A 12,851-nucleotide genomic window follows, 5' to 3' on the forward strand; every position below is an offset into this window, starting at 1 on the left:
TCTTGATTGTTTAGGTTTTTAAGTTTTAACAATGGAGAATGATTTTCAACATTATTAATAGTCTGAATAAATAAAACAGGAGACAATGTGGGTTTTTTTATGACATAGACTGGTAATAACTGTCGTTTTAGGATTCTAACAACATTGAAACTTTTTAACTAAATTGCAAATGAACCTCAGAGAATTTAACAGTATAACACTACCATGACGAAATAGTTCTGACAAAGTATTTGTAGAAAGCATGTTCCTTCTGAGATGAGTCTACTGTGGCGATTGTGAACCTGTTACGACTGCATTTCTGAAGGACTTTACAGTACGAAGAAACGAAGCTACAACCCATGACGTTGGCACTTTCACGGCCTGTGGCTCAAGGCTGGCTGGTGTTTTGGGTTCAGGCCGGGACGCACTGGCGGGAAGACGGTTCCCACACGGCGTCCTCGCGTCGCCAGTGAGGGAACCGGCGCCTACAGCCCGCGCCCTGCCCGGGCGCCAGCTCCCCGGAGGAGGATGCTGAGCGAGGACCCGCCCCCTCACGCCTGGACCAAAGCCCCCTCGTTTTGGCCATGCGCTCCCCTCCTGGCCGAGTCTGGGCACTTGGGCCCATCCCGGTGGGGACAGAGGCACCCACCCCGGGGCCATCAGAAGGTGCAGGTGCCTTTCCCAGAGACTGCTCCTCGGCTCCCACAAACACCCCTCCCCGAAACGCCCCACCGCGGTCCCCTGCACAGGCCCGGGACGCACTGTGTCTGGGGTGCACACACAGGCCGCCTGCTCACCGCAGACCCCTGCTCGCTGTCAGGAAGGCCCTGCAGCCGGCAGGTGTAGGTGCTGCTGCCTGGGTCATTGCAGACGGAAACAGGGAGTGTGGGGTGGGGCCCTGGCGTCTGCCTGAGCTCCTCCCTCCTAGTCTCTGAAACTTCCGGGCCCCGGCCACGCGCTGAGCCCCCGCCCAGCACCCCTTGGGAGATCACGGCTGGAACGGTGGCGGCTCCTCTGCTCCCAGAGGGCCCTTCACCAGTGGCCTCCACGTCATGAGTGGGGCGCACCCTTCACGGCACAGTGTGAGGTCTCTGCCCAGCCCTGTGGATAGGACGCCTGCAGCCGGCAGATGGATCGCGAGTACAGGCGGTTTCATCTACTAAGAGACGGCATAAATCGCCACGGAGGAGAGAGAGGCTGCGGGAGGTTATCGCCACACGGCCGTGCCGCAGAGGCTGCTCGGAGCATTAGTGGAATTAATTCATCTTGCGTGAGAGCTTGCAGCAGGCCTGTGATCTATGGTAACAACCAATTTCTCACCACGGGCAAAAGGAAAAAAATGACTTGCCTTGATCGACTACACAAATCTGCTTTTTAAAAATGGCCTCACATTATCTGCAGTGCTGCTCCCAGAGGTGCCATCTGGAATTCATACTGAGCCAAAAGCGCCATAAATCACAGAGAAAGTTTCGTTAGTTCTCTGCGCGCTGGGCTGTGATTATTTGGAATTGCATTACGCCTCCATCACCGTAATTACACTCAGATTAGCCTAAGTGACGGTAATAAAAGAGAGAGAAATCAGTCCGAACCAGGTCCCTCCCCCAAAACACGTCCAAGCACAGCGGCAGGTTTGGCAGAGGGCGCGGAGGAAGGGGCGGCTGGGCAGGGCACGGTGCGGTGTGGCCAGGCCCGCAGGTGGCAGAGGCCTCGCTGGGACCCCTCGCTGCGGACACGCAGAAGCTGCACGCAGTCCGCGAGGCTCTGGAGGTCTAGGAACGCCACGCCCGACAGAGGAAGGAAAGGCGCCTGGACTCGCCTGCGCACCACGCCAGGTCAGGCACAAGGGGTCCTAGGTGTCTCCAGGGTGGCGGGGTGGTGGGGTGGCAACGCCCGTGCTCATCCCCAGAAAGCCTGGGCCCTGGGCAGGGCCGACCCTCTGCCCAGCCCCCAGCAGCCACAGGACCTGCTGGCCACCGCCCGCCAGGCTGTGGGCTGCCACCTGCGCTCTCCAGGCCGGGAGACTGGGGTCCACCCAGAGACACCATGGCCTCTCCTTCCTGCGAGTCTACATCCCAGAAACGCGTTTCCTCCTCTGCCCATGGACGTGACAATGGTCACCTGGAGCTGGGGCCGCGGAGGCAGGACAGGCCTGAACCTGGGCTGGGCTGCTCCCCCGCGGGAGGGAGAGCCCTCGACGCTCTGCCCCACAGACCATGCCAGCACCCGGGCGGGGACAGAACGCTGCCCACAGGACCCCGGTGGGGGCCACGACCCAGGCCCATGCTGGGGCACCCTCCACCCAAGGGGCGGCCAAGTCAAAGCAGAGACCCCCGCCCCCAGCCTCAATAGGTGGGGGCCAGAGAACCTGGGGGAGGCCCTGCCAGGCAGGGCCAGGGCTGCCCTGGAGAAGACGTGCAGCCTCGCGGGAAGCCAGGCCCTGCCCTGGGTGGTCCCACTGGGGTCCCCCTCAGACAGATGGAGTGACAGTGACACTGCTGAGCCCTGCCCACAGACCGCCGCAGAGGCCAGGGACACACAGGGCCCATGAGGCACCGCAGTTCTCAAGATGGAGATGGGCATGGGGTCTGCTGATCCCAGATTCCAGAATCACCAACGGGGGCGGGACTCGGGCTGCCAGCACGCCCGTGCAGTCCCGGGTGGAGGCTGCTCGCGGGGGGCCCGGGGCGGATGTTCCAGTGGGAGCCACTCAACGTGGACACTGACGTGAACCTGTGGACATGGCTGGGAAACGCAAGGCGTGTGGAGGCGCCTGGAACTCAAGGTCAAGGCAGGAGAGTGTGGGCTGGTCTTGCCTACGGAAACGTGGACCAGGCCTGGCGCAGAGCGGGCACCACCTCGGGACTGGGGGAGGGCAGGGCACCGAGCACTCACTGCCACCCTCGCCCTCGATGCCCTGGTGCCTGCGCGTGCTCCCTACACAGCTGTCGGCATCTGGACAGCTCAGGGTCCTGCAGCACCTAGAGGAGGAAGCTGTGGACACAGGTAAGGGACTTGCGGGATACCTGCTGCCCTGGGGTCTACGCAGGCTCCAGCCTCGGGCCCCCGTCCAGAGCTGCCCTTTCAGTCTGGCTTCCCCCAGTCAGCTGGCCTCCTCCGTCCAGCTAAGCCCAGCCTCAGCCCCCAGCCCAGCAGACCCTGGCGGTGGCCGGCCTAGCAGCATCCGAAACCTGCCCTGCACTCCCCCTGACCCTGCCCTGGTCCCCCCCGTCCCACCCCCGTGCCCCAGGCTGCCCCTCGTGTCCAGCTCCTTTCCAAGGGTCCCCGTCCATCCCGCTGCCCTCCCTGGCTGCCCCTGCGGCTCTGGTCCCTCAGGACACATGCTGGTCCATCCCCGGTAGGTTCAGGGCCCTCCTGGGCTCTCCCCGCCCATCTCGGACAGACCAGACGCAGGGAACGGCCGGACAACATATCAGGGTGGGCAGGAGGCTGAGGAGGGCCTGGGCTTCCACCCCCTTCACCGCCAGGCGGGCAGTGCTGTCGCCAAAGCAGAGGCCGAGGCCAGGGCACCGTGTGGGGAGCCTCCCCTGGGGGGTGTGTCGTCAGCCTGGCTCCGCGGCCAGTGCCCGTGTCCCCAGAGCCACGTAGCCCCGGGGTGGCAAGACAGCTCAGGGCAGCGGCTGAGCAGACCGAGGCCCGTGTCCCCAGAGCCACGCAGCCCCGGGGTGGCAAGACGGCTCAGGGCAGCAGCTGAGCAGACCGAGGCCCGTGTCCCCAGAGCCACGCAGCCCCGGGGTGAGGAGACGGCTCAGGGCAGCAGCTGAGCAGACCGAGGCCCGTGTCCCCAGAGCCACGCAGCCCCGGGGTGAGGAGACGGCTCAGGGCAGCAGCTGAGCAGACCGAGGCCCGTGTCCCCAGAGCCACGCAGCCCCGGAGTGGGGAGACGGCTCAGGGCAGCAGCTGAGCAGACCGAGGCCCATGTCCCCAGAGCCAGGCAGCCCCGGGGTGGGGAGACGGCTCAGGGCAGCAGCTGAGCAGACCGAGGCCCGTGTCCCCAGAGCCACGCAGCCCGGGGTGGCGAGACGGCTCAGGGCAGCGGCTGAGCAGGCCGAGGCCCATGTCCCCAGAGCCAGGCAGCCCCGGGGTGGCGAGACGGCTCAGGGCAGCGGCTGAGCAGACCGAGGCCCATGTCCCCAGAGCCAGGCAGCCCCGGGGTGGCGAGACGGCTCAGGGCAGCGGCTGAGCAGGCCGAGGCCCATGTCCCCAGAGCCAGGCAGCCCCGGGGTGGCGAGACGGCTCAGGGCAGCGGCTGAGCAGGCCGAGGCCCATGTCCCCAGAGCCAGGCAGCCCCAGGGTGGCGAGACGGCTCAGGGCAGCGGCTGAGCAGACCGAGGCCGGTGTCCCCAGAGCCACGCAGCCCCGGGGTGGCGAGACGGCTCAGGGCAGCGGCTGAGCAGGCCGAGGCCGGTGTCCCCAGAGCCAGGCAGGCTCGGGGTGGCGAGACGGCTCAGGGGAGGGGCTGAGCAGGCCGAGGCCCACCAAGTGAGACGGACGTCCAGGGCCCTCCTGGCGGCCCCAGGGCCAGCGCCTGTGCCGAGGTGCCCCCCGCCCTCCCTTTCACGGGTCCCCACGCCTGTCTCTGGGCACTTGGCGACACAGGCTCTGGTCTGGGTTGAATGGAGGCCCAGGGCTCGGCCACAGTCTCTAGGGAACCACAGCCCCCACGGCCCTCGTGAGGTGCGTGCCACCGAGTGGCAGCGTCACAATACGGGGACTCGGCTCCGCACAGAGAGGGCCGGTTTTCCTGTGCATCCTCCTCCGAGGGCAGGATGCTCGGGGTGGGCAGCCCGGAGCGGGCCCAGGAGTGGGCCGAGGACAGGAGGCCGGCAGAGGACGCATCCTTGGCCCGAGGACAAATGGACGAGGAAGTTGAGCCCCGGGGTGACAAGGGCACCCATCCTTCACGGAGCCCTGCGCTCAAGGCTTTCGCCATAAAGCAAGTTAATAAAGTCGTGGCCTTGCTAGACTCGGCCTGTGCACGGGCTCGGCCGCCTTCCCTGCAGAAGGACCGCATGGGGAAGGGAATGGCAGAACGATCCTTCCGGGGCCGGGCAGACACGCTCCACCCACCCGTCACGGCAGGGGCGGGGTGTGCCCAGACCGGGACCAGCCACCACCTCTTCATTTTCAGCACTCAAAATGCTTCCGGTCAAGGTGTCCCAACCCCGTGTGATCTAACTGATGACAAAAGGGCAAGGCAATGAACTCTGGGTCGCCATGGTGACTGCACAGGCTAGGGAACCTCCAAAAATGCTGGTTGTAAGGTTTGTTAAAAAATAACACTACCCCAAATTACCCAGATGGTGTAATAGCTGCATAAACACACACAGAAACTAAACAAAATGCACTGAAGGAACTGCATCGCCATTTTACGATTACTTCTGTACACGCAGTGAGACAATAAACAGTCCCCGACTGTCTAACTTCTAAACTCCCGTAGGCAGCCGCAGCACCGCTGGGACGTGGTCTCAGCCCCTCACATATGGCTGAGCTGCTCGCTGGCCGGCACGCCCGCCCGAGGTTTACCGTGGACAGGACCTTGCCCCTCGCACCCCTGCGCTGGGACAGGGGAGACGCTGCTGTGTGGCACGGTCCCTCCGACACCCTGGCAGGGCACAGCCGGCCGCCGTCCTGGCCCTCCCTGCCCAGTGTGACCCCTCCACCCGTGTGCTGGGAGGCCCCAGGTGCAGCCCAGGTGAGCTGACCAACATCCTCCTGCGTCTCGGGAGCGGGTTCTGCGGCCTGGACGCGACCATGGGAGAATCTGCTGACATGGCACAGAACACGTAAGGTTCCGCTCCCTTGTCTGTGACAGCCAGGATCAACCCAGGAGGGCCTAGAACCTCCCAGAAAGGTGGAACACCAGCGGCCGGCGCCAGCCAGCTCCGACCATGATGCGGGAATCGCGCGCAGAGGCGCATGGGCGCCCGACTGACCTCGGGGAAGTAGTCCTGCGGGAACTTCTCCTTCTCCAGCATGGGCGTGCTCTCCAGTGTGTCCGAGTAGATCTCTTTGCCGGTCACCTTTTTGTACTTCTTGGCTGGAAAAGACCAGAGGACATGGTGAACACTTCATCTCTGTGCCCAACCCACCCGGCCAAGCACTGCTCACGGCCACGTGCAGCCCGTGGGGCCGGGGGCTCCGAGAGGACACGGCCGGCAGCGCCCCCGGCCCGAGCTCGTAACTCCGCCCGCCCTGGAATCCCACACGTGACCCCATTATCCCCGGGAGCTCCCAGCCCCCAGACGCACAGGGCTAGTTGGCCTCCTCTTCGGAGCCGTGAGCATGGTTACGAGGGCCGTGGAATTGCCATTCAGACCTTCACAGGGATTTATTTAACAACATCGATTCTCGCCCTCGAATCCAGCCAGCATCACTCAGGTCCCAGGGAAGCGCTCATCCTAGAGCTGGAGGGACGGAGCACAGGCAGGAGCCTCCGGACCAGCTCTGCCAGCTGCCGCCCCAGAGCCCCCATAGGACGTGCTGGGGCCACAGCGGCCCCTCCCCACACGCGCAGGCCAAGCTCCTGCAGATGGGGTGGTCTTGCTGCTGTTCACATCTGGGCTTGGGGCCCTTCCTCTCGCAGACAGGTGGCCCAGCCCAGCGTGGGGTGTGAGGAAGGAGCCTGGGCCTCGCTCCCCAGACGCACCGGCATGCCCCGGACAGCTCCTGGCCTCTCAGCACGGTGCCGCGTGAGGAGCCCGAGCCGGGGCTCTGCTGCCGGGTGCAAGGACAACCTCGGGACGGCCCTGCAGCAAGCGCCGGCTGTGTCCACGAGCAGCGTGAACCTGTGTTTCTGTGGCGCTGTCCACCCGAGCACTGGGAGGGGCCGAGGCCTCCAGGGAAGGCGCCGGCTCTCACGGGCCCGCCCCCGTCTGCGATCTGGACCCAGCCAGAGGGGCACAGCGCCGGTGTTTGGGCCTCACAGGCAGGGGCGGCGCACGAGACGCGTCCGCCGTTTATGGAGCAGGAACAGGACACTCCCCAAATTCAGAGCCCTGGGCTGACTGTGCCGACCTCTCCCAGACACAGAAACGGTTCCTGGGACGGCTCAGGCACGTTTAGCCCTGACGCCTCCCGAGTCCCTCAGCTCCGTCGCTGCTGAAGGACAGTAGGTTCTCGCTCAGGGCCATGGGAGACGGCGTGCCAGGAGGCCGGTGCCCTGGGCAGGTGGGCGTGGGGCCAGATCCGAGAACAGCGTGTTTAGGTCAGTGGAACCATCCGACAGCACCCGTTTGTGGCTGGAAACGGGGCAGAAGAGTGTCTCATCACAGGAAGCGCGTGCTATAAACCAGCCACCATCTCCGCGGGACGGCACCTACCGCACGTCACAGGGAGGGCCAGCGTCCCAGCACAAGTGGGGCCAAGGAAAGGACCTATCTGGGGGCCACGGAGGGGCAGCCCTGTCCCCGCACAAACCACCACAGGGAGCGCCCAGCTGCCCGGTGAGGCAGCCACACACCCCTTCCTGCCTGCCCGCAGCCTTCTCCAGCTCCGCAGCCATCGGCCCCTAGACGCACAGCCTGGGCAGTCCCTGCGGCCCAGGCACTCCCTGATGGGGTCGTCCACTGAGCACCGTGGGCCTGGGCCAGAGTGGAGGACGTGGAGGTGACAGCCACGACTCGTGAGGGGCCTCTGAGGACATGGAGGGGGCCCAGGCAAGGACATGGGACGTGAGACATGGGGCACAGAGAAAGAGCCTGGACACAGGACATGGGATGTGGAGGAGGGGCCCGGACATGGGACATGAGACATGGGACACAGAGCAAGGGCCCAGACACAGGATAGGTGACATGGAGAAGGGGTGTGAACATGGGACAGGCATGGACGCAGGCCGTGGTCTGAGGTTTGAGTCTCACCTGTCCTTGTCAGAAAAGAAAACGTTCAGCCTGAGTCGGCTCGAGAACAGGGTCAACACCGCAAAGGCTGCATGTGCCACGGCAGCCATGAGGCCCTGGCCACTTAGTGACAGAGGGGCAGACTCCTTGAGGACAGACACCCCAGGAAGACCCCCAGGTGGACACCCCCAGCCGTCACCAGGCCAGGCATGCACAGGTGCAGAAACAGCCACGGCGCGCTGTCCTGGGAAAGCGCCCCGGCCACAGGTCTGCACTCCGCAAGAAAGATGGTGGGGGTGGCGGCTGCTACAGGAAGCTGTTCTGCCTGAGAGGAAAGCCCAGGGAACCGCCCGCTGTTGCCTCTGAGGACAGGGGAACGCGTGGGGGTGGGGTGGAGAAGAGGCCTTCGTTTAAAAAAAAAATGGACCCTTTAAGGTAATTTCAGGTTCACAGAAAATGGAGCAGAATGTATAGCGTCCCCATGTGCTCCTCCTCCCCACACGCAGGTCCCGTCAACCGAGGCCAGGCGTGTTACTGCGGATCAGCACCGACACGTCGCCACCACCCCGAGTCTGCAGTCTGCTTTGGAGCCCACTCCTGTGCTGCAGTTCTGTGGGTTGTGACAAGGCGTCATGTCACATGTCACTGCTGTGGTATGATGCAGAGTGTTCTCACATGCCCATTACTGAGGTATCATGTAGAACGTTCTCACGTGTCCATTACTCAGGAATCATGCAGTGTTCTCACGTGTCCATTACTGTGGTATCATGCAGTGTTCTCACGTGTCCATTACTGTGGTATCACGCAGTGTTCTCACGTGTCCATTACTGTAGTATCACGCAGTATTCTCACGTGTCCATTACTATGGTATTATGTAGTGTTCTCACGTGTCCATTACTGTGGTATCATGCAGTGTTCTCACGTGTCCATTACTATGGTATCATGCAGTGTTCTCATATGTCCATTACTGTGGCATCATGCAGTGTTCTCACATGTCCATTACTATGGTATTATGTAGTGTTCTCACGTGTCCATTACTGTGGTATCACGCAGTATTCTCATATGTCCATTACTGTGGCATCATGCAGTGTTCTCACATGTCCATTACTATGGTATTATGTAGTGTTCTCACGTGTCCATTACTGTGGTATCATGCAGTGTTCTCATATGTCCATTACTGTGGCATCATGCAGTGTTCTCACATGTCCATTACTATGGTATTATGTAGTGTTCTCACGTGTCCATTACTGTGGTATCACGCAGTATTCTCATATGTCCATTACTGTGGCATCATGCAGTGTTCTCACATGTCCATTACTATAGTATTATGTAGTGTTCTCACGTGTCCATTACTGTGGTATCATGCAGTGTTCTCACGTGTCCATTACTATGGTATTATGTAGTGTTCTCATGTGTCCATTACTGTGGTATCATGCAGTATTCTCACGTGTCCATTACTATGGTATTATGTAGTGTTCTCACGTGTCCATTACTGTGGTATTATGTAGTGTTCTCACGTGCCCATTACTGTGGCATCATGCAATGTTCTCACCGTGTCCATTACTGTGGTATCATGCAGAGTGTTCTCGCATGTCTATTACTGAGGTATCATGCAGAGCATTCTCACGTGTCCATTACTGTGGTATCATGTAGTGTTCTCTCGTGTCCATCACTATGGTCTCATGAAAAGTGTTCTCACATGTCTATTACTGAGGTATCATGCAGAGCATTCTCACATGTCCATTACTGTGGTATCACATAGTGTTCTCACGTGTCCATTACTGTGGTCTCATGTAGTGTTCACGAGTCATTGCTATGGTATCATGCAGAGTGTTCTCACATGTCCATTACTGAGGCATCATGCAGAGCGTTCTCACATGTCCATTACTGTGGTATCATGTAGTATCCGTTACTGTGGTATCATGCAGAGTGTTCTCACATGTCCATTACTGAGATATCATGCAGAGTGTTCTCACGTGTCCATTACTGAGGTATCATGCAGAGTGTTCTCACGTGTCCATTACTGAGGTGTCATGCAGAGTGTTCTCACGTGTCCATTACTGAGGTATCATGCAGAGTGTTCTCACGTGTCCATTACTGGGGTATCATGCAGAGCATTCTCACGTGTCCATTACTGAGGTATCATGTAGTGTTCTCATGTGTCCATTACTGGGGTATCATGCAGAGTGTTCTCACGTGTCCATTACTGGGGTATCATGCAGAGTGTTCTCACGTGTCCATTACTGGGGTATCATGCAGAGTGTTCTCACGCGTCCATTACTGGGGTATCATGCAGAGTGTTCTCACATGTCCATTACTGAGATATCATGCAGAGTGTTCTCACATGTCCATTACTTACCTATCATGCAGTGTTCTCTGGTGTCCATTACTGTGGTATCATGTAGTGTTCTCACGTGTCTATCACTGTGGTGTCATGCAGAGTGTTCTCACATGTCCATTACTGTGGTGTCATGCAGAGCGTTCTCACATGTCCATTACTGTGGTATCATGTAGTGTTCTCACGTGTCTATCACTGTGGTGTCATGCAGAGTGTTCTCACATGTCCATTACTGTGGTGTCATGCAGAGCGTTCTCACATGTCCATTACTGTGGTGTCATGTAGTATTCTCACGTGTCTATCACTGTGGTGTCATGCAGAGTGTTCTCACATGTCCATTACTGTGGTGTCATGCAGAGTGTTCCACGTGCCCATTACTGAGGTATCATGCAGAGTGTTCTCACATGTCCATTACTGAGGTGTCATGCAGAGTGTTCTCACATGTCCATTACTGAGGTGTCATGTAGAGCATTCTCACGTGTCCATTACTGAGGTATCATGCAGAGTGTTCTCACATGTCCATTACTGAGGTATCATGCAGAGTGTTCCACGTGTCCATTACTGAGGTATCATGCAGAGTGTTCTCACATGTCCATTACTGAGGTGCCATGCAGAGCATTCTCACGTGTCCATTACTGAGGTATCATGTAGTGTTCTCACGTGTCCATTACTGGGGTATCATGCAGAGTGTTCCACGTGTCCATTACTGGGGTATCATGCAGAGTGTTCCACGTGTCCATTACTGAGGTATCATGCAGAGTGTTCTCACATGTCCATTACTGAGGTATCATGCAGAGCATTCTCACGTGTCCATTACTGAGGTATCATGTAGTGTTCTCATGTGTCCATTACTGAGGTGTCATGCAGAGTGTTCTCACGTGTCCATTACTGGGGTATCATGCAGAGTGTTCTCACGTGTCCATTACTGGGGTATCATGTAGAGCATTCTCACGTGTCCATTACTGAGGTATCATGCAGAGTGTTCTCACGTGTCCATTACTGAGGTGTCATGCAGAGTGTTCTCACGTGTCCATTACTGAGGTATCATGCAGAGTGTTCTCACGTGTCCATTACTGGGGTATCATGCAGAGCATTCTCACGTGTCCATTACTGAGGTATCATGTAGTGTTCTCACGTGTCCATTACTGGGGTATCATGCAGAGTGTTCTCACGTGTCCATTACTGGGGTATCATGCAGAGTGTTCTCACGTGTCCATTACTGGGGTATCATGCAGAGTGTTCTCACGTGTCCATTACTGGGGTATCATGCAGAGGGTTCTCACGTGTCCATTACTGGGGTATCATGCAGAGTGTTCTCACGTGTCCATTACTGAGGTATCATGCAGAGTGTTCTCACGTGTCCATTACTGAGGTGTCATGCAGAGTGTTCTCACGTGTCCATTACTGGGGTATCATGCAGAGCATTCCCACGTGTCCATTACTGAGGTATCATGTAGTGTTCTCACGTGTCCATTACTGAGGTGTCATGCAGAGTGTTCTCACGTGTCCATTACTGGGGTATCATGCAGAGCATTCTCATGTGTCTATCACTATGGTATCATGTAGAGCGTTCTCACTGTGGTATCACACGGAGTATTTTCGCCACCCTAAACACACTCTGTGCCCCACTGATTCATCCGTCTTCTCCTCATCACCTTGGCAACCAATGATCTTTTCCTTATTCCCACAGTTTTTGCCTTTTCCAGGCCGTCACGGAACTGGAACCACACAGCGTCTGGCCTTCTCAGCCTGGCGTCCTCACCGGCAATGTGGTGTAAGCTTCCTCTGTGTATCATGGAGTTGCCTCCCATGGCAGTGCAGTGCCCTGCTCGTCCACTTGCCTGTGGGGCTGATGGCGGAGCGGGGGGGGGGGGGGGGGCTGGTCCCCTGCTGATCTCCTCACACAGTGGGCTGCTCGTCCACTTGCCTGTGGGGCTGACGGCGGTGGGGGTGGGGGGGGGCTGGTCCCCTGCTGCTCTCCTCACACAGTGGGCTGCTCGTCCACTTGCCTGTGGGGCTGACGGCGGTGGGGGGGGGGCTCGTCCCCCGCTGCTCTCCTCACACAGTGGGCTGCTCGTCCACTTGCCTGTGGGGCTGACGGCGGTGGGGGTGGGGGGGGCTGGTCCCCTGCTGCTCTCCTCGCACAGTGGGCTGCTCGTCCACTTGCCTGTGGGGCTGACGGCAGTGCGGGGGGGGGGGGCTGGTCCCCTGCTGCTCTCCTCACACGGTGGGCTGCTCGTCCACTTGCCTGTGGGGCTGACGGCGGTGGGGGGGGGCTGGTCCCCTGCTGCTCTCCTCACACAGTGGGCTGCTCGTCCACTTGCCTGTGGGGCTGACGGCGGTGGGGGGGGGCTCGTCCCCCGCTGCTCTCCTCACACAGTGGGCTGCTCGCCCACTTGCCTGTGGGGCTGACGGCGGTGGGGGGGCTCGTCCCCCGCTGCTCTCCTCGCACAGTGGGCTGCTCGTCCACTTGCCTGTGGGGCTGACGGTGGTGCAGGGGGGGCTCGTCCCCCGCTGCTCTCCTCACACGGTGGGCTGCTCGTTCACTTGCCGGTGGGGCTGACGGCGGTGCGGGGGGGGGCTGGTCCCCTGCTGATCTCCTCGCACAGTGGGCTGCTCGTCCACTTGCCTGTGGGGCTGACGGCGGTGCGGGGGGCGGCTTGTCCCCCGCTGCTCTC

The 12,851-nt window shown here is 59.7% G+C and overlaps 1 protein-coding gene across 3 annotated transcripts in view; it reads right to left on the reverse strand.

The window, feature by feature from the left end:
• The window catches only part of INPP5A (inositol polyphosphate-5-phosphatase A), a 180,996-nt gene that overhangs the window by 56,186 nt on the left and 111,959 nt on the right, over positions 1-12,851 (reverse strand). For all 3 annotated transcript variants that reach the window (XM_020280789.2, XM_020280788.2, XM_076009685.1), the window contains one exon: positions 5,934-6,037. In XM_020280789.2, the coding sequence (XP_020136378.2) occupies positions 5,934-6,037 (104 nt within the window). The remainder of the gene's footprint in view (positions 1-5,933; positions 6,038-12,851) is intronic.

The sequence above is a fragment of the Microcebus murinus genome, chromosome 14 (genome assembly GCF_040939455.1).
Source record: "Microcebus murinus isolate Inina chromosome 14, M.murinus_Inina_mat1.0, whole genome shotgun sequence".
NCBI classification, from domain to species: domain Eukaryota; kingdom Metazoa; phylum Chordata; class Mammalia; order Primates; family Cheirogaleidae; genus Microcebus; species Microcebus murinus.